Here is a 21,989-nt window from a genome sequence, read left to right on the forward strand (position 1 = left end):
TAGCTTATCTGGTTTCTTGACGATTACCATATTACTTATCCAGTCTGTAGGCTGACGGATATGACGTGGCCATCTGCTTCGTGTTTGTCAAGCTGAGCCTTCGTAGCTGCTTTCATGGCCACTGGACAGGCTGGATTGCTGCGTCCAACTCAAAGTGGACTTCCCCAGGAACTGACTCGACCGGGGCATTGAAGACATCATGGTACTTGCTTAAGAGTGTCTCCTTGCTCAGGGGCCCAGCCTGGACTTTGTCTATAATGTTAAGATCAGCTGGAATGGTGAAGTTAATAAGCCCAAGGCACTCACATGTAGAACCTGACAGTAATGGCTGTTGACTAGCCTCAACTATTTCAAACTCAAGGGTGTGTTTCTGGCCACGTAAAATACACTGTCACAAACAGGCCTAAAGAGGTCATGAACTGGCCTGAATACAGTTTCAGCTTGGTGCTACTCTGTGTGAGTTTGTCTCTGGGTGCGAGCCTCCTAACGCATAACGTTACATGTGGCCCCTGAATCTAGCTGGCATTGCTGTGGTTTATTATTAAGTAGCAGAGTGACAAACCACTTTGTCCTTTTGCCCTCACTGCCCCTATGCACTCGCTAGCATATACATCCTCTGTGCTGTCATTCCCTTCATCTGTGTTTGTTTCCATGGAGTGCACTTTACCCTCCTTTCTCTTGCTTTTCATGCAGACCCTTGCGAAGTGATTAGCTGTACTACAGGATTTGCATATTTTTCCATAGGCTAGGCAGTGTTCTTTTCCTCATCCATGAGAAATGCTACAATATCAGCATGTATTGGGTTGTCTACAGCAGAGTTGGCTGTAGTATTAGCATTAGCTGTGGCAAAGGGGGATTTCTTTACTGGCTGCCTGAATGTAGCATTGACATTATCCATATGTTGCCTTTCTAGCTCCATGGACCTTATCTGTATATCAGTAAGCTCTGCTGCACGGCATGTCTCCACTGTCAAGACCAGCGTCAGTTCACGTTCTGTCAGCAAACGTCTGCGGGTGCCCTCATCAGTTAGGCCAAGCACAATCTTATCTCTGATGTGTTCATCTCTTAAAGCACCATAAGCTGCCTTTTCCCTTAGCCTAGTGACAAAGCCGTCAATGGACTCCCCGTCCTCCTGTTTGCAATACCCGAAAACTTAACGCTCGTAGATAACGTACTTTGCTGGCTTAAAGTAATGTTCAAGAGCATCAAGAATAGCTGTAGCATTACCTTGCTGAGCTGCTGTCAGGTTCAGGTTGTGTTTGTATATACGTGTCGGCATTCAGTTCCCATTGTAGTCCTCAAAGTGGCAGCCACTACCTCATCATCCTTTTCCACAAGTCCCGTTGCTAGCGCATAGTCCTCTAATTCACCTCTAAACGTATCCCAGTTCGTGCTCCAATCCCCGCTGAGCTTCATAACGGCGGGAGGGGGAATGTTCACTGCCATGTCTAACCGGTGCTAACAACACTGAAGCTAAACAGCAAACTCACTCTAGCTAAGGCCAATTCCGGCGAAGTTTTACTCAAATAAGCATTTTTTTGGTAAACCAGAACAGGTGACTCTAATTTGCGGAAAGCAAGGTTAGTTATCCGACTGACACCATGTTTGAATGTTAAATGACGAGATAGAGGCATTGATGCAGGTAACCAGTCTTGTTCAGTACATTCGGGGATCTCAAGCACACCAGTAAAACACTGGAGTTGCAGTAATTAACATTTACCACCAGATGGCATCACTTTGCGTTAACGAGCTAGCTCGTTTCCACTTTGCGTTAACGAGCTAGCTCGTTTCCACTTTGCGTTAACGAGCTAGCTCGTTTCCACTTTGCGTTAACGAGCTAGCTCGTTTCCACTTTGCGTTAACGAGCTAGCTCGTTTCCACTTTGCGTTAACGAGCTAGCTCGTTTCCACTTTGCGTTAACGAGCTAGCTCGTTTCCACTTTGCGTTAACGAGCTAGCTCGTTTCCACTTTGCGTTAACGAGCTAGCTCGTTTCCACTTTGCGTTAACGAGCTAGCTCGTTTCCACTTTGCGTTAACGAGCTAGATAGCTTGTTTCCCCAAGTCCACCCACCGGATTTTTAAGAATATCGTCGTCTACGTCGAAGTTGGAGGTGTCAGATGGCGAGCTGACGTCAGGGATGTAGGGCGCCTCAGTGGAGCGGATGTGATCCCAGTCGATGCCGGCGAAGAAGGGGTGGTCCTTGAAGTCGCCGATACCGTTCTGGCCCAGGCGGCGCTCGCGGCCGCAGATGAGATGCGAGATCAGGTCCTTGGCGTCCTCCGACACATCGCTGATGTTTGAGGGGAACTGGAAACGCTCCTGTGAGAGAGCAGGGAAGAGAGGAATCAGGACTTAAAATCTCCTTTATAGTGTCAATAGCATTCATTACAATAACACTAAAAGACTCACATATAAACATCTGCAAAAGAAGCAGGAGGGGGATGAAAGAGAGAGGGGAAGCGATGAAGGAGAGTTCAGAGAAAGAGGGGGTAACATTAGGGAGCCTGACCAAATGAGGCACAGGAACGGCAAAAGAAGTAGGAGGACAGCAGTGAGACCTACAAAGAAAAAGTCAGAAAGACAGCAGGAAATGGGCAAATCAACAGAATTACAGAGATATACATGTATATATGCCTTCACAAAGTATTTAAACACCTCAACCAATGTTGTTGTGTTACAGCCTGAGCTGAAAATGAATCAAGAAAAAATATATATAAAATCAGCCACCTCCACACAATATCTCCTAATGAAAGAGTGAAAACATGTTTAAGAATTGTTTGCTAATTTATTGAGAATGTAATACAGAAATATATAATTTACATAAATATTCACACCTGAGTCAATACTTTGTAGAAGCACCTTTGGCAGTGATTATAGCTGTGAGTCTTTCGGGGTACGTCTCTCAGAGCTTTCCACACATGGATTGTGCAACATGTATACATTTTTATTTAAAAAAAATTGTTCAAGCTCTGTCAAAATGGTTGTTGATCATTGATAGACAACCATTTTGGCCTGGTGTTTTAGGTTATTGTCCTGCTGAGAGGTGAATTAATTTCTGGTGGAAAAGCAGACAACCAGGTTTACCGCTAGGATTTTGTCTGTGCTTAGCTCCATTACGTTTCTATTTCATCCTGAAAAACTCAAATCCTAAACACTAGAATTGCTAAAAAAAAACAGCCAATCTGACCTTTTTCAATAAAAACCTTGAATCCACCTTCCCTAAATGTGTATTTTACACTAGCAGTACTAGAAGACAAATAACAAAATACAAAAACTGATCCTCAAAGCACCATGAAGGTCACAATGACCATATGTATATTTAACAGTAGAATAGCTGGGCCTCGAGGAACACCAATAGCTAACCAGTTTAATAAATAAATGGACCCCCCCTTCGAGCCAATGTCATTTGCTTGTGTTTATGAAGGTGTTAGTTTATGAAGGTGTTAGTAACATTAGAATATGTAAATACTTGAAAGAACATAATTTCATTACATTTATGTTAATGTAGGCTATACAGTGCATTCGGAAAGTATTCAGACCCCTCGGCTTTCCCACATTTTGTAACATTACAGCCTTATTCTAAAATTGATTAAATGTTTTCCCCCCCTCAATCTACACACAACACCCCATTATGACAAAGCAAAAACGGTTCAGAAATGTTTTGAAAAATAAATACAGTGCCTTGCGAAAGTATTCGGCCCCCTTGAACTTTGTGACCTTTTGCCACATTTCAGGCTTCAAACATAAAGATATAAAACTGTATTTTTTTGTGAAGAATCAACAACAAGTGGGACACAATCATGAAGTGGAACGACATTTATTGGATATTTCAAACTTTTTTAACAAATCAAAAACTGAAAAATTGGGCTTGCAAAATTATTCAGCCCCCTTAAGTTAATACTTTGTAGCGCCACCTTTTGCTGCGATTACAGCTGTAAGTCGCTTGGGGTATGTCTCTATCAGTTTTGCACATCGAGAGACTGACATTTTTTCCCATTCCTCCTTGCAAAACAGCTCGAGCTCAGTGAGGTTGGATGGAGAGCATTTGTGAACAGCAGTTTTCAGTTCTTTCCACAGATTCTCGATTGGATTCAGGTCTGGACTTTGACTTGGCCACGTCTATATAAGGTCCCACAGTTGACAGTGCATGTCAGAGCAAAAATCAAGCCATGAGGTCGAAGGAATTGTCTGTAGAGCTCAGAGACAGGATTGTGTCGAGGCACAGACCTGGGGAAGGGTACCAAAACATTTCTGCAGCATTGAAGGTCCCTAAGAACACAGTAGCCTCCATTATTCCTACATGGAATTAGTATGGAACCATCAATTAGTATGGGACCATCAAACTGAGCAATCGGGGGAGAAGGACTTTGGTCAGGGAGGTGTCCAAGAAGGTGACCAAGAACCCGATGGTCACTCTGACAGAGATCCAGAGTTCCACTGAGATGGGAGAACCTTCCAGAAGGACAACCATCTCTGCAGCACTCCACCAATCAGGCCTTTATGGTAGAGTGGCCAGACGGAAGCCAGTAAAAAGGCACTCCTCAGTAAAAAGGCACATCACAGCCCACTTGGAGTTTGCCAAAAGGCACCTAAAGGACACTGACCATGAGAAACAAAACACATCCCTGGTCTGATGAAAGCTAGATTGAACTCTTGGCCTGAATGCCAAGCGTCACATCTGGAGGACACCTGGCACCATCCCTACGGTGAAGCATGGTGGTGGCGGCATTATGCTATGGGGATGTTTTTCAGCAGCGGGGGACTGGCAGATGAGTCAGGATCGAGGGAAAGAACAACAGCGCAAAGTACATTGAGATCCTTGATGAAAACCTGCTCCAGAGCACTCAGGACCTCAGACTGGGGTGAAGGTTCACCTTCCATCAGCACAATGACTAAGCACACAGCCAACACAACACAGTAGTGGCTTCTAGACAAGTCTCTGAATGTCCTTGAGTGGACCAGCCAAAGCGCGGAATTGAACATGATCGAACATCTCTGGAGAGACTAGAAAATAGCTGTTGCGGTGATGCTCCCCATCCAACCTGAAAGAGCTGAAAGAGAAGAATGGGAGAAACTCTCCAAATAAAGGTGTGCGAAGCTTGTAGAGTCATACCCAAGAAGACTCGGAGCTGTAGTCACTGCCAAAGGTGTTTCAACAAAGAACTGAGTAAAGGGTTCAAATACGTGACATTTTGGGTTCAATGTGACATTTTGTTATTATGTGGCATTTTGTGTAGATTGAGGGAAAAAAACAATTTAATCAATTTTAGAACAAGGCTGTAATGTAACAAAATGTGGGGTAAAGTTAAGGGGTATGAATACTTTCCAAATGCATTGTACGTAAAACCGAAAAACTATCAAAAGCCAGCATTTCAAATACAAAATTGGATTTCACTCGTGGAGTGCCGTTGTTTCAACAATGCGCTAAGACAATTTGTACAATTGTTTGACAAAAATAGGTTCATCAGAAACTTTTTTCTTTTTTAAGGTAATAGCAATCAAAACATCTGGCCTGCATGGACATCTGTAGAATGACATGGAAGGAGTGCTATTTGGTAAGCTCCTTGCTTCTTTGTCAATGCACGCCGTCAATACATTCTCCGCAGGTCATCAGTCTCTCCATTCTCTATTCAACAATTTATAAATTGTCACCCATCAGACCATTGTCAATTTAATGTTGTCTTTAGGCCACATCTATTACTATATGTGTGGAATTAGTTTCAATATTGTTTGAGTGTAGTTTGGATGGGCCAGCTGGGCGGGAAACTTGTCTTCCATTCAGGTTTCTTATGACTTATTTTAACATAATAAATGCATTTATTTAGCAACATATTATTTATTATGGAATATTTATACAATTGAAATATCAGTCAGAATGACCTTCATGGCCATTCTAGCAGTTATGCAATCCTGGCACTCCGCATACTAACAATTACAAGCAAGCTAACATGATGCAGCCGCCACTATGCTTGAAAATATGGAGAGTGGTACTCAGTAATGTATTCAGGGAAGAATGTTAACTGCATTGCCACCTTTTTTAGATTATTACTTTAGTGCCTTACTGCAAACGGGATGCATGTTTTGGAATATTTGTATTCTGAACAGGCTCTCTTCTTTTCCCTCTGTCAATTAGGTTGGTATTGTGGAGTAACTACAATTCTGTTGATCCAACTGATGTAAAGTCACCATTGTCCTCATGGTGAAATCCCTGAGCGGTTTCCTTCCTCTCCGGCAACTGAGTTAGGAAGGATGACTAGATCTTTGTAGTAACTGGGTGTATTGATACCCCCGCACAGTGTCATTAATAAATTCACCATGCTCAAAGGGATATTCAATGTCTTTTTTATTTTTTTATTTTGACCCATCTACCAATAGGTGCCCTTTATGCAAGGCATTGAAAAACCTCCCTGGTCTTTATGGTTGAATGAGTGTTTGAAATTCACTGCTCGACTGAGGCACCTTACAGATAATTGTATGTGTGGGGTACAGAGATGTGGTAGTCATTTGTGGTAGTCATTCAAAAATCATGTTAAACACGGTGAAATACTGTACATTTGGGAAGTAAACAATCAATAACGTGTAAAAAAAAAATCATGAATCAAATGTTTGGAATATGTAAGACTTATTGCTGGCCAATAGATTCAGAAAAGGAGGCAGGAAAAGCATATGCGAGTTGCTAGCTGTCACTAAGGCAGTTTGGATGCTGATGACACACACACAAGCTAAATTCACTAGATTGTGGCAAGCTAGTCACTTTGTCCTGACTCAGAGGTAGGCAACACGCTGGTCCTTAAACACAGATCTAAGACCAGATTTCCCTACACATACCTGTGACCCAATTATCTTGCATGGCATCCTATCCTTGCTTCCTTTCCTTGTTTTTAGGAATGGACACAAATGTGTGAAAGCATGGACTTTGAAGGCCCACTTTCCGCTTCACATCACCACATTGTCGCAACAAACTAAACTGACTAAAAATGTCAGCCAGTTTCCTCAAGTTTACCTCGTGGTTCATGATCTTGCCGTAGGTCTCCACCAGTGACTCTGCATAGAAGGGCGTCTCCCCGTAGAGCATTTCATACATACAGACCCCCAGGGACCACCAGTCACACTCTGGGCCGTACTTCCCCATGCCGTCCTCCATAGCCTGCAGGATCTCAGGGGAAATGTAGTCCGGAGTGCCAACAGCCACAGACGACTGGACCTAGAATAGGAGAGGATAGAGGGGGGAGAGAGGTAGGCAACAACAAATGAGGGGTGGAATTGAAGGGTTGTCAGAGAAGCACGATTGAACATTGTACTTGTAAAGAGGTCCTGCTGTGATGAAATCAAAGGGGTTTGGGTGTGTATAATGAGACCCTATTTAAGTATTAAAAACCCAGTTTGTGTTTGCTCTGATATGAGGGTTCAAATATTATTTGAAAAACCCACTACGGCCTTCAAACACCTCATCAAGTTTAAACATTTACATTTTAGAAACATTTAAAAGCAAATCAAATTTAGTCTGTTACCTGTTGTATTCAGAGCATGTGTGTAGACCTGACAGTGAAATGCTTACTTACAAGCCCTTAACCAACAATGCTTTAAGTTAATATATATTTTTTTAAATAAAGTGTTAAGTAAAAAATTTAAAATAAAGGTAACAAATAATTAAACAACAGCAGCAAAATAACATGCAAAGCTATATACAGGGGGTACCGGTACAGAGTCAATGTGCAGGGGCACCGGATAGTAATGAGACTATTTCCAGGGGGTACCGGTACAGAGTCAATGTGGAGGCTATATACAGGGTACTACGGTACAGAGTCAATGTGGACACTATATACAGGGGGTACCGGTACAGAGTCAATGTGGAGGCTATATACAGGGGGTACCGGTACAGAGTCAATGTGGAGGCTATATACAGGGTATTACGGTACAGAGACAATGTGGAGGCTATATACAGGGTATTACGGTACAGAGTCAATGTGGAGACTATATACAGGGGGTACCGGTACAGAGTCAATGTGCAGGGGCACCGGTTAGAAATGAGACGATATGCAGGGGGTACCGGTACAGAGTCAATGTGCAGGGGCACCGGTTAGAAATGAGACTAAATACAGGGGATAGCGGTACAGAGTCAATGTGCAGGGGCACCGGTTAGTAATGAGACTATATACAGGGAATACCGGTACAGAGTCAATGTGCAGGGGCACCGGTTAGTAATGAGACTACATGCAGGGAGGACCGGTACAGAGTCAATGAGCCGGTACATGGAATCCGATTGATTGATTGCTTCTGTGGACAGTTGTGGACAGTTGTCTTTCATACAGGTAACAAACTGAGATTGGGAGCACTGCCTTTAAGAGTGTGCTCCTAATCTCAGCTCGTTACCTGTATAAAAGACAGCTGGGAGCCAGAAATGTTTCTGATTGAGAGGGGGTCAAATACTTACAGTGCCTTGCGAAAGTATTCGGCCCCCTTGAACTTTGCGACCTTTTGCCACATTTCAGGCTTCAAACATAAAGATATAAAACTTTTTGTGAAGAATCAACAACAAGTGGGACACAATCATGAAGTGGAATGACATTTATTGGATATTTCAAACTTTTTTAACAAATCAAAAACTGAAAAATTGGGCGTGCAAAATTATTCAGCCCCTTTACTTTCAGTGCAGCAAACTCTCTCCAGAAGTTCAGTGAGGATCTCTGAATGATCCAATGTTGACCTAAATGACTAATGATGATAAATACAATCCACCTGTGTGTAATCAAGTCTCCGTATAAATGCACCTGCACTGTGATAGTCTCAGAGGTCCGTCAAAAGCGCAGAGAGCATCATGAAGAACAAGGAACACACCAGGCAGGTCCGAGATACTGTTGTGAAGAGGTTTAAAGCCGGATTTGGATACAAAAAGATTTCCCAAGCTTTAAACATCCCAAGGAGCACTGTGCAAGCGATAATATTGAAATGGAAGGAGTATCAGACCACTGCAAATCTACCAAGACCTGGCCGTCCCTCTAAACTTTCAGCTCATACAAGGAGAAGACTGATCAGAGATGCAGCCAAGAGGCCCATGATCACTCTGGATGAACTGCAGAGATCTACAGCTGAGGTGGGAGACTCTGTCCATAGGACAATAATCAGTCGTATATTGCACAAGTCTGGCCTTTATGGAAGAGTGGCAAGAAGAAAGCCATTTCTTAAAGATATCCATAAAAAGTGTCGTTTAAAGTTTGCCACAGGCCACCTGGGAGACACACCAAACATGTGGAAGAAGGTGCTCTGGTCAGATGAAACAAAAATTGAACTTTTTGGCAACAATGCAAAACGTTATGTTTGGCGTAAAAGCAACACAGCTGAACACACCATCCCCACTGTCAAACATGGTGGTGGCAGCATCATGGTTTGGGCCTGCTTTTCTTCAGCAGGGACAGGGAAGATGGTTAAAATTGATGGGAAGATGGATGGAGCCAAATACAGGACCATTCTGGAAGAAAACCTGATGGAGTCTGCAAAAGACCTGAGACTGGGACGGAGATTTGTCTTCCAACAAGACAATGATCCAAAACATAAAGCAAAATCTACAATGGAATGGTTCAAAAAATAAACATATCCAGGTGTTAGAATGGCCAAGTCAAAGTCCAGACCTGAATCCAATTGAGAATCTGTGGAAAGAACTGAAAACTGCTGTTCACAAATGCTCTCCATCCAACCTCACTGAGCTCGAGCTGTTTTGCAAGGAGGAATGGGAAAAAATGTCAGTCTCTCGATGTGCAAAACTGATAGAGACATACCCCAAGCGACTTACAGCTGTAATCGCAGCAAAAGGTGGCGCTACAAAGTATTAACTTAAGGGGGCTGAATAATTTTGCACGCCCAATTTTTCAGTTTTTGATTTGTTAAAAAAGTTTGAAATATCCAATAAATGTCGTTCCACTTCATGATTGTGTCCCACTTGTTTTTGATTCTTCACAAAAAAATAAAATGTTATATCTTTATGTTTGAAGCCTGAAATGTGGCAAAAGGTCGCAAAGTTCAAGGGGGGCGAATAATTTCGCAAGGCACTGTATTTCCCTCATTATAATGCAAATCAATTTATAAAATGTATGACATGCGTTTTTCTGGATTTTTTTGTTATTCTGTATCTCACTGTTCAAATAAACCTATCATTAAAATTATAGACGGATCATTTCTTTGTCAGTGGGCAAACATACAAAATCAGCCGGGGATCAAATACTTTTCCCCCTCACTGTATATGTTAATCATAACTATTCACCTCCCCAAAGCCAATACTTTAAATAGCAGCAATTACAGCTGCAAGTCTCTTGGGGTATGTTTCTATAAATTTGGCACATCTAGCCACTGGGATTTTTGCCCATACTTCAAGGCAAAACTGCTCCAGCTCCTTCAAGTTGGATGGGTTCCGCTGGTGTACAGCAATCTTTAAGTCATACCAAAGATTCTCAATTGGATTGAGGTCTGGGCTTTGACTAGGCCATTCCAAGACATTTAAATGTTTCCCCTTAAACCCCTCGAGTGTTGCTTTAGCAGTATGCTTAGGGTCATTGTCCTGCTGGAAGGTGAAACTCTGTCCCAGACCCAAATCTCTGGAAGACTGAAACAGGTTTTCCCTCAAGAATTTGCCTGTATTTAGAACCATCCATCATTCCTTAAATTCTGACCAGTTTCCCAGTCCCTGCCGAGGAAAAACATCCCCACAACATGGTGCTGCCACCACCACGCTTCACTGTGGGGATGGTGTCCGAGATGATGAGAAGTGTTGGGTTTGCGCCAGACATAGCGTTTTCCTAGATGGCCAAAAAGCTCAATTTTAGTCTCATCTGACCAGAGCACCTTCTTCCATATGTTTGTGGAGTCTCCCACATGCCTTTTGGTGAACAACAAACGTGTGCTTATTTTTTTCTTTAAGCAATGCCTTTTTTTCTGGCCACTCTTCCGTAAAGCCCAGTTCTGTGGAGTGTACGCTTAGTGGTCCTATGGACAGATACGCCAATCTCCGCTGTTGAGCTTTGCAGCTCCTTCAGGGTTATCTTTGGTCTCTTTGTTGCCTCTCTGATTAATGAACTTCTTGTCTGGTCCGTGAGTTTTGGTGGGCGGCCGTCTTGGCAAGTTTGTTGTGGTGCCATATTCTTTCAATTTTTTAATAATGATTTAATGGTGCTCTGTGGGATGTTCAAAGTATTTTATTTTATTTTATATTTTTTTAGAACCCAACCCTGATCTGTACTTCTCCACAACTTTGTCCCTGACCTGTTTGGAGAGCTCCTTGGTCTTCATAGTGCCGCTTGCTTGGTGGTGCCCCTTGCTTAGTGGTGTTGCAGACTCTGGGGCCTTTCAGAACAGGTGCATATGTACTGAGATCATGTGACAGATCATGTGACACTTAGATTAGGTAATTGGTTGCACCAGATCTTATTTAGGGGCTTCATAGCAAAGCAGGTGAATACATATGCACACACCACTTTTCAATTTTTTTGAATTTATTGAAACAAGTAATTTTTTTCATTTCACCAATTTGGACTATTTTGTGCATGTCCATTACATGAAATCCAAATAAAAATCCATTTAAATTACAGGTTGTAATGCAACAAAATAGGAAAAACTCCCAAGGGGGATGAATACTTTTGCAAGGCACTGTAGTAGGGAATATGGTGCCATTTGGGATGCAGGCCTTCTTTCCATTTTACACCCGCTGAAATTTGAGGGCACTTGTAATTTGACATTGCATACACGGCTTGGACTGTCATTAATCTTTGTGTAAGAAGTTTAGAGACTAAAGGCATATATAGTCAGACCTTCAAGGAAAGATTCACCCATTTTGAATGATATATATTTTGGGGGCTTCTCTGAGCATGTTCTATCGATTCTCCGAGTCATTTCATGTGTATCATGAGCCCTTGTCGTTCACGCAGGCAGAAATACAGCTGGTACGACATAGCATTGTGATAAAGCCACTCTCACGAGACCAGGAGTTAATAGGAAGATTACTTTTAGAACACAAAAATGTATATCGCACATGTCAGATTTCAATACTGGCCCATGTCAAAGAGGGAGACTGTATTTTCTTGAGTGAGCCATTTATCCTTTTGTTTCTGTTGTTGTTACATGGAGAAATTAGTAATTTAACAGGAGGGTCCATCACATTTCTCCTATTGCATGGTGCTGCCCAGTGGCTCAGAGAGCAGAATCCTGAGTGGCTTTGTGGGACATGTAGGAAACTGCAAAGTCAGAGGAAGCCTGGGGAGAGGTTTGAGCATCCTTGGAGGGTATTTTTACCATGCTGAGCGATGCTCCTCAGCTCGGCAACAATAACAACGGTGGTGGCACTGTTTCCCCCTAAGGCAGATTCCAACTTTAAACAACACTGATTAAAAATATAATAAACACTTACTGGCTAAACCTAAATTGATCATATTTCTTGTTGTGAGTTAATCAGGTTCTGTGAAAAAGACACTAAGTGAAGCCCCCTATGACACCCAAATCTGATTACCATTTGAATCGACAAACTGGATGATGTTAGCTGCTGTGCAGTGTGAAACAGTGTGTGTGTGTGTCAACTGTTCTTTAGATATGTCCTCGTTGGTGAGCATCGGTCTAAAGTTGCTGTTGCTGCAGTAGGGTGAAGTTGACGCTGATCGTGCATCGGTTTCGCATTTCCCCCACAAATGGTTAAGATTGGGGGAAGGGAAGCTGATCCTAGATCTGTTCCTAGGGAAAACTTCACCCGGAGTGCTGCTGCTGCACAAGGCTGTTGCATTCGAATGTGGCTTCTACTTGTGGTACTAGTTCTCTTGAAGATTGTTCAGGTCCTTGTTGTATGTAAATAATTAGAATATACTGTAATCTCTAGTCATTGTATTTCTATAGTTGGAAGTATTTACTGTAAGTCACTCCTCACTGACCTGACTAAAGCGTTGACCTGACTAATCTCACTAAATATCACCCTATAGACCCATTTACCAGCCCGTCATGAAAAGTAGCGAGCGCAGTTCATCATCAGAAACCAAGCACTGGATACAATCACATGCAACTAGATCATCGTATATGTCAGAGGATTGATTACCTAGCAAGTTAGAGAGGTAAAATATCCCAAATAGAGCTAGATAAAGCCAGAGGCAGTCAAGCTGGTTTTCATGGTCATCACCCACTCACTTAAGTTTGTCAAGGACTTTAAATGTTAGCTATCATGCAACAGAGCTTTTCGGTACCGGGATGCGCATGCATCACCCGAACGTGACGCTTTCTTGTAAACAAAAAAGGGCTCTGGTCAAAAGGAGTGTACTGTATATGGAAAAGGATGCCATTTGGGACACAGGGTCAGTCAGTGAGAAAAAAGCCTGAACTTCTGTATATTCAACTGCATTCTACGCTTGTGACGTGTTTTGAAGATGAGGCATAGCTATGTCATTGTCACACGTGTACACGTGACACACACACACAGTAGTAGAAGCATAGTAAGCATATAAGTACCTAGGTGTCTGGCTAGACTCTAAACTCTCCTTCCAGACCCATATCAAACATCTCCAATCGAAAATCAAATCAAGAGTCGGCTTTCTATTCCGCAACAAAGCCTCCTTCACTCACGCCGCCAAACTTACCCTAGTAAAACTGACTATCCTACCGATCCTCGACTTCGGCGATGTCATCTATAAAATTGCTTCCAACACTCTACTCAGCAAACTGGATGCAGTTTATCACAGTGCCATCCGTTTTGTCACTAAAGCACCTTATACCACCCACCACTGCGACTTGTATGCTCTAGTCGGCTGGCCCTCGCTACATATTCGTCGCCAGACCCACTGGCTCCAGGTCATCTACAAGTCCATGCTAGGTAAAGCTCCGCCTTATCTCAGTTCACTGGTTACGATCGCAACACCCATCCGTAGCACGCGCTCCAGCAGGTGTATCTCACTGATCATCCCTAAAGCCAACACCTCATTTGGCCGCCTTTCGTTCCAGTTCTCTGCTGCCTGTGACTGGAACGAATTGCAAAAATCGCTGAAGTTGGAGACTTATCTCCCTCACCAACTTCAAACATCTGCTATCTGAGCAGCTAACCGATCGCTGCAGCTGTACATAGTCTATTGGTAAATAGCCCACCCATTTTCACCTACCTCATCCCCATACTGTTTTTATTTATTTATTTTTCTGCTCTTTTGCACACCAATATCTCTGTACATAACCATCTGATCATTTATCACTCCAGTGTTAATCTGCATAATTGTAATTATTCGCCTACCTTCTCATGCCTTTTGCACACAATGTATATAGACTCCCCTTTTTTCTACTGTGTTATTGACTTGTTAATTGTTTACTCCATGTGTAACTCTGTTGTCTGTTCACACTGCTATGCCTTATCTTGGCCAGGTCGCAGTTGCAAATGAGAACTTGTTCTCAACTAGCCTACCTGGTTAAATAAAGGTGAAATATATATATATATTTTTTTTTTTAAATAGTGATTTCCTGTCTATTGGAGCTAAAGGGGCTAGTATGTGTAGAGAAAGAGAGGCTTCAAGTCCTATGTGTCTAGAGAGCTTTACATTGCTCCAGGGGCACTGCACTGTAGGTGACCCAGTGCTGCATCCATCCTCCCTCAACCTGAAGCTGTACACTTCATATGTCTACCTGTCCATGGCGTACTACTCTGACCGTGATGACCAGGCCCTGCAAAAACCAGTCCCACGAAGAGCTGAGAAGCTGATGATCTGTATTGTTTCCTAGCAGTGGCTCCCTCTGGAAGCAGTTTGCAGTGCCAGTGCTGTTTAGTGTGTTCTTTTAACCATGCTGTGTGTAGCTCCTCAGCTCGGCATCAAAATCAAAGGTGGTGGGGCAGCAAGTGGAGCGGTTCCACCTAAGGCAGATTCCAACTTATTATTAAACCTGACTGACCGTGCCATCCTGCATCATCTTCAGGCAGGAGCCAAAGTCGGCCAGCCGGATGTGGCCGTTCATGTCTAGCAGCACGTTGTCTGGCTTGATATCTCTGGAGAAGGTAGAGAGATAGAGAGAGGTAGAGGTAGAGAGGTAGAGAGAGAGAGAAGGGTAGAGAGGGGGACAGAAATGGTTAGGATTGGCCATGTGCGTCTCCTCTCCACCAATATATAGCCCTGTATATGATTGTGACATTGTCTTAAAGAGCACCTTAAAGTGCATCAGATAAAATGTACGACTCAATACACACACACACACCCTCCCCTCAACATTTCTCTCCCGGGTGGCTATCTGAGCTGAACAGCTCGCCATTGTTCATCCACCGTCCCTCTCTCTCCCGTTCCCCCTCTACTCCCGCTCCCTGGCAGTGCCCTCTGTTATACTAATCCTGGCACCATGCTGGGCACTGTGGGCACGGCATAAACACCTAAACGCAACAAGCCCAATGCAAACTAATAGGCCACACACACACACACAATATCAATACACTGTATATGATTGTGTATTGATACACTCATTCACACAACCATTAGAGGAGAGAACAAACTAAGTGTAAGATGGTGTTTGTCAATCAGTTCTCTTCTAATTTCACAGTTATTTTACCCTTTAAACAACTACCATGATGGTTGGAGCCATCAATTTTCCCATGAACCCTTTACACCTGACAATACTGAATCCAAACATTACCACGTTTGATTTAATGTGACATTTTACAGTACTTTTCGCCGCATTTGTTGATAAGGAAATCTGAAAAAACTCTGGATAGATTCAGTAACATGTTAAGAATATTCCTGGAAAATGTGGGATACAGTTGAAGTCGATACAAACTTACAGCAAAATGCTTTCTTACAAGGCTACATACAGGGGGTACCGGTACAGAGTCAATGTGGAGGCTATATACAGGGGGTACCGGTACAGAGTCAATGTGGAGGCTATATACAGGGGGTACCGGTACAGAGTCAATGTGGAGGCTATATACAGGGTGTTACGGTACAGAGTCAATGTGGAGGCTATATACAGGGGGGCACCGGTGTCGAGGAATTTGAGGTAATTATGTACATGTAGGTAAAGTTGTTAAAGTGGCTAAGTATAGATAATAACAGAGTAGTAGCAGCGTGGGGGGGGGGGGGGGGGGGGGGGCAATGCAAATAGTCTGTGTAGCCATTTGATTAGCTGTTCAGGAGTCTTATGGCTTGGGGGTAGAAGCTGTTTAGAAGCCTCTTGGTCCTAGACTTGGCGCTCCGGTACCGCTTGCCATGCGGTAGCAGAGAGAACAGTCTATGACTAGAGTGTCTGATGATTTTTAGGGCCTTCCTCTGACACCGCCTGGTATAGAGGTCCTGGATGTCAGGAAGCTTGGTCCCGGTGAAGTACTGTGCCGTACTCGCACAGACACAGACACACTGGGGCGGCAGGTAGTCTAGTGGTACTACTCCTACTCTGTACCTGTTACAGATTCACATCTCTTCAAACACTTCCAGAGAGAGATCTGCCTACTCTGTACCTGTTACAGATTCACATTCACCTCTCTTCAACACTTCCAGAGAGAGATCTGCCATTCTATATATCGATCACAAATACACTGACACACATCCCTCTTACCTGTGGACGTAGTGTTGTTGGTGTATAGAGTGGATGGCCAGCACCATCTCTGCCACATAGAACTTGGACATGTCCTCTGGGAGACGGTCCTCAAACTTACTGAGCAGGGTCAAGAGGTCACCGCCCACATAGTAGTCCATCACCAGGTACTACAGAGGAGAGACAGGTTATATTGTGTTAACACACAGTGGTCCATCACCAGGTATTGCAGAGATAATGGCAAAGCAAAAAATTGATTTATACAAATAAAAAAGCTGAAATTTCACATTTACATGGATTTATTCAAAAAAAAAAAAAAGAAATTTCACATTTACATAAGCATCTAGACCCTTTACTCAGTACTTTGTTGAAACATCTTTGGCAGTGATTACAGTCTCGAGTCTTCTTGGGTATGAATGAAAACAGGATGCACCTGAGCTCAATTGAGAGTCTCATAGCAAAAGGGTCTGAATACTTACAGTGGGGTGAACAAGTATTTGATACACTGTCGATTTGGCAGGTCTGTACTTTTTATCATAGGTACACTTCAACTGTGAGAGACGGAATCTAAAACAAAAATCCAGAAAATCACATTGTATGATTTTTTATGAATTAATTTGCATTTTATTGCATGACATAAGTATTTGATCACCTACCAACCAGTAAGAATTCTGGCTCTCACAGACCTGTTAGTTTTTCTTTAAGAAGCCCTCCTGTTCTCCACTCATTACCTGCATTAACTGCACCTGTTTGAACTCGTTACCTGTATAAAAGACCTGTCCACACACTCAATCAAACAGACTCCAACCTCTCCACAATGGCCAAGACCAGAGAGCTGTGTAAGGACATCAGGGATAAAATTGTAGACCTGCACACGGCTGGGATGGGCTACAGGACAATAGGCAAGCAGCTTGGTGAGAAGGCAACAACTGTTGGCGCAATTATTAGAAAATGAGGGAAGTTCAAGATGACGGTAAATCACCCTTGGTCTGGGGCTCCATGCAAGATCTCACCTCGTGGGGCATCAATGATCATGAGGAAGGTGAGGGATCAGCCCAGAACTACACGGCAGGACCTGGTCAATGACCTGAAGAGAGCTGGGACCACAGTCTCAAAGAAAACCATTAGTAACACACTACGCCGTCATGGATTAAAATCCTGCAAGGTCCCCCTGCTCAAGCCAGCGCATGTCCAGGCCCGTCGATAAAAATTACAGAAAACCTGCAGTGTATCAAATACTTGTTCTCCCCACTGTATGTAAATAAGGTATCTGTTTTTAATATTTAATCATTTCACAAAAAACTGTTTTCGCTTTATCATTATGGGGTATTGTGTGTAGATTGATGAGGAAAAAATACATTGAATCAATTTTAGAATGAGGCTGTAACGCAACAAAATGTGGAAAAGGTGAAGGGGTCTGAATACTTTCTGAATAGACTGTATACATAAACACACAGATACTACACACCCAGACAGACTATACACAAGTGTGTGTGTGTTGGTTCTTCTATCCTTGTGGGGAACTAAAATCCCCAAATGTCCCCACAAGGATAGTAAAACAAGAAAAAAAACTCCCTTGTGGGGACATTTCCCACATCCCCATGAGGACAAAGGCTATTTTAGGTTCAGGGTTACAATTAGGGTAAGGGTTTAGTGGTTAGGTTTAGGAGTTAGGGTATAGGTTTAGGTTAGGGGAAATATAATTCTGAATGAAAATGTACTTTAGGTCCCCACAAGGATAGAAGAACATTGTGTGTGTGTGTAAAGCTGTTACCAGGAAGTTGTCATCCTGGAAGGCGTAGTGGAGGGTGGTGATCCACTGGCAGTCTCCGTTCACTAGAACGTTTCTCTCCTCGCGGAAACACGCCGTCTGTGTAGGAAACAATGACATCGAGGGGTCAGCTATGACATATTCCCTACTTTCATGCACACACGGGCGAGCATACACAAACAAATGTGGATCAACAGAGAATTGGAAACAGTAAAATTATATTTTAAAAAAGTTACATTTTCATACAGGTCAGTCTGAATGAGGTATTCCTGAAAAACCACATCAATGACCCTCCTCCTCTGTCACTAAAACCCCCATATTTGACCCTCCTCCTCTCAGTCACTAAAAACCCCATCTTTGACCCTCCTCCTCTCAGTCACTAAAAACCACATATTTGACCCTCCTCCTCTCAGTCACTAAATACCACATCTTTGACCCTCCTCAGTCACTAAAAACCACATATTTGACCCTCCTCCTCAGTCACTAAAAACCACATTTGATCCTCCTCCTCCGTCATTAAAAACCACATTTGATCCTCCTCCGTCATTAAAAACCACATTTGATCCTCCTCCTCCTCCGTCATTAAAAACCACATTTGATCCTCCTCCTCCTCCGTCATTAAAAACCACATTTGATCCTCCTCCTCCTCCGTCATTAAAAACCCCATCTTTGACCCTCCTTCTCTCAGTCACTAAACACCACATCTTTGACCCTCCTCTGTCATCGACATGCCCTGAAAGGCCACTCAGCAAGGAAGAAGCAACTCCTCCAAAACCGGCAAAAAAAAAAGGCAGACTACGGTTTGCAACTACACATGGGGACAAAGATCGTACTTTTTGGAGAAATGTCCACTGGTCTGATGAAAAAATAAATAGAACTGTTTGGCCATAATGATCATTGTTAGGTTTGGAGGAAAAAGGGGGAGGCTTGCAAGCCGAAGAACACCATCCCAACCGTGAAGCACGTTTGACAGCATCGTGTTGTGGGGGTGCTTGCTGCAGGAGGGACTGGTGCACTTCACAAAATAGATGGCTTCATGAGGTAGGGAAATTATGTGGGTATATTGAAGCAACTTCTCAAGACGGGCTAATGTAAGTACACATTTCACCTTCAGAGGTGAATTTATCAAACCTATAGCGTTGAACAAAGTGTTGTGGTGCTAGCTCTCAAACAATAGCATAACATTTTCTCACAGTAATAGCTACTGTAAATTGGGCAGTGCAGTTACATTACCAAGAATCAAAGCTTTCAGCCGATGTAAGACACATATGTACTGACATTTGTTGTTACTCTAAAATCTGCGATCTTGATACAACGCGCTGCATGATTTACGGTAGCAGAGAACTGTCTATGACTGGGGTGGGGTCTTTGAACATTTTTAGGGCCTTCCTCTGACACTGCCTGGTGTAGAGGTCCTGGATGGCAGGCAACTTAGCCCCAGTGATGTACTGGGCCGTACACACTACCCTCTGTAGTGCCTTGCGGGCAGTTGCCGTACTAGGCAGTGATGCAACCAGTCAGGATGCTCTCGATGGTGCAGCTGTCAAACCTTTTGAGGATCTGAGGACCCATGCCAAATTTTTTTAGTTTCCTGAGGAGGGAATAGGCTTTGTCGTGCCCTCTTCAAGACTGTCTAGTTTGTTGGTGATGTGGACACTACAGCCCCATCAATGTGAATGGGGCCTGCACGGTCCTCCTTTTCCTGTAGTACACAATCATCTCCTTAGTCTTGGTTATGTTGAGGGATAAGATGTTATTCTGGCACCACCTGGCCAGGTCTCTGACCTCCTCCCTATAGGCTGTCCATTCGTTGTCGGTGATCAGGCCTACCACTGTTGTGTCGTCTGAAAACTTGATGGTGTTGGAGTCGTACCTGGCCACGCAGTCGTGGGTGAACAGGGAGTACAGGAGGGGACTGAGCACGCACCCCTGAGGGGCTCCAGTGTTGAGGATCAGCGTGGCAGATGTGTTGCTACCTACCCTCACCACCTGGGGGCGGCCCGTCAGGAAGTGCAGGATCCAGTTGCAGAGGGAGGTGTTTAGTCCCAGGATCCTTAGCTTAGTGATGATCTTTGAGGGCACTATGGCGTTGAACACTGAGCTATAGTCAATGAATATCATTCTCACATAGGTGTTCCTTTTGTCCAGGTGGGAAAGGGCAGTGTGGAGTGCAATAGAGATTGCATCATTTGTGGACCTGTTTGGGCGGTATGCAATTTGGAGTGGGTCTAGGGTTTCTGGGAAAATGGTGTTGATGTGAGCCATTACCAGCATTTCAAAGCACTTCATGGCTATGGACGTGAGTGCTACTGGTCTGTAGTCATTTAAGCAGAACATATTGATGCAGTAGTAGCGAAGATGGGAAGAAGTCTGTCTACAATAAAGTGATGCTCTGCCTTCTTAACACTATCAACAAGGCAGGTCCTACAGGCCCTAGTTTTGTCGCACCTTGACTACTGTTCAGTCGTATGGTCAGGTGCCACAAAAAAGGACTAGCAATTGGCTCAGAACAAGGCAGCACGTCTGGCCCTTGACAAGGCAGCACGTTTGGCCCTTGACAAGGCAGCACGTTTGGCCCTTGACAAGGCAGCACGTTTGGCCCTTGGATGTACACAGAGAGCAAATATTAATAATATGCATGTCAATCTCTCCTGACTCAGTGGAGGAGAGATTGACTTCATCACTACTTGTATCTGTGAGAGGTATTGACATGTTGAATGCACCGAGCTGTCTGTTTAAACTACTAGCACACTGCTCAGACACCCATACATACCCCACAAGACATGCCACCAGAGGTCTCCTCACAGTCCCCAAGTCCAGAACAGACTATGGGAGGCGCACAGTACTACATAGAGCCATGACGACATGGAACTCTATTCCACATCAGGCAACTGATGCAAGCAGTAGAATCAGATTTTAAAATCAGGTAAAAATACACCATATGGAACAGCGGGGACTGTGAAGAAACACAAACATAGGCACAGACACGTGGATTTATTACTGTAGATATGTGGTCGTGGTGGAGTAGGGGCCTGAGGGCACACAGTGTGTTGTGAAATCTCTGAATGCATTGTAATGATTTTAAATTGGTATAATCTGCCTTAATTTTGCTGGACACCAGGAAGAGGGCAGCAGCTAATGGGGATCCATAACAAATACAAGTGTATTGAACATGAAGCCTTGAGCACTTATTGGGAGCACAAATCAGTATGCAGAAATGGCTCTTCTCTATCACATATAAATAAAACTACATCCAGCACAGGACCTTGACTTGACTGGGAATATACCTTCTAGCTCTTCTATTTATAGCTTTCAATTGGAGATTTTCGACACTACAGTATGATCCTTACCTCGGCTCTCTTCAGCATCTCCCACTTGTTCAGGATCTTCATGGCGTAAACGCGTTCTGTGTTCTTCATCTTCACCACCGCAACCTAGAGTGGGGGAGCGAAATGGAGGGAGTGGGAGAGATAAATAAAGAGATGGGAGGGGAGAGAGATAAATAAAGAGATGGGAGGGGAGAGAGATAAATAAAGAGATGGAGGAGGAGAGAGTGGTAGAGAGAAATCATTAATACACAATTAAAATGCAGCCTAATTAAGAGAGCTGAGAATTGCGGGTTCTTCCTTATTGATGTTTCCTGCCCGTTCCTACTGGCCTAGTTACTGTAAACTAGGAGCCTCCCCCAGGACACAATGCTTT

At 43.5% G+C, this 21,989-nt stretch overlaps 1 protein-coding gene across 7 annotated transcripts in view; it reads right to left on the reverse strand.

Annotated features, from left to right (window-relative positions):
* The window catches only part of LOC110521031 (serine/threonine-protein kinase MRCK beta), a 133,497-nt gene that overhangs the window by 80,912 nt on the left and 30,596 nt on the right, over positions 1-21,989 (reverse strand). For all 7 annotated transcript variants that reach the window (XM_036975510.1, XM_036975509.1, XM_036975512.1 and 4 more), the window contains 6 exons: positions 21,638-21,721; positions 18,291-18,386; positions 16,538-16,686; positions 14,894-14,987; positions 7,005-7,205; positions 2,072-2,320 (listed from right to left, as the gene is read on the reverse strand). In XM_036975510.1, coding sequence (XP_036831405.1) covers positions 2,072-2,320; positions 7,005-7,205; positions 14,894-14,987; positions 16,538-16,686; positions 18,291-18,386; positions 21,638-21,721 — 873 coding nt within the window. The remainder of the gene's footprint in view (positions 1-2,071; positions 2,321-7,004; positions 7,206-14,893; positions 14,988-16,537; positions 16,687-18,290; positions 18,387-21,637; positions 21,722-21,989) is intronic.

This window comes from Oncorhynchus mykiss, chromosome 4 (genome assembly GCF_013265735.2).
Source record: "Oncorhynchus mykiss isolate Arlee chromosome 4, USDA_OmykA_1.1, whole genome shotgun sequence".
NCBI classification, from domain to species: Eukaryota; Metazoa; Chordata; class Actinopteri; order Salmoniformes; family Salmonidae; genus Oncorhynchus; species Oncorhynchus mykiss.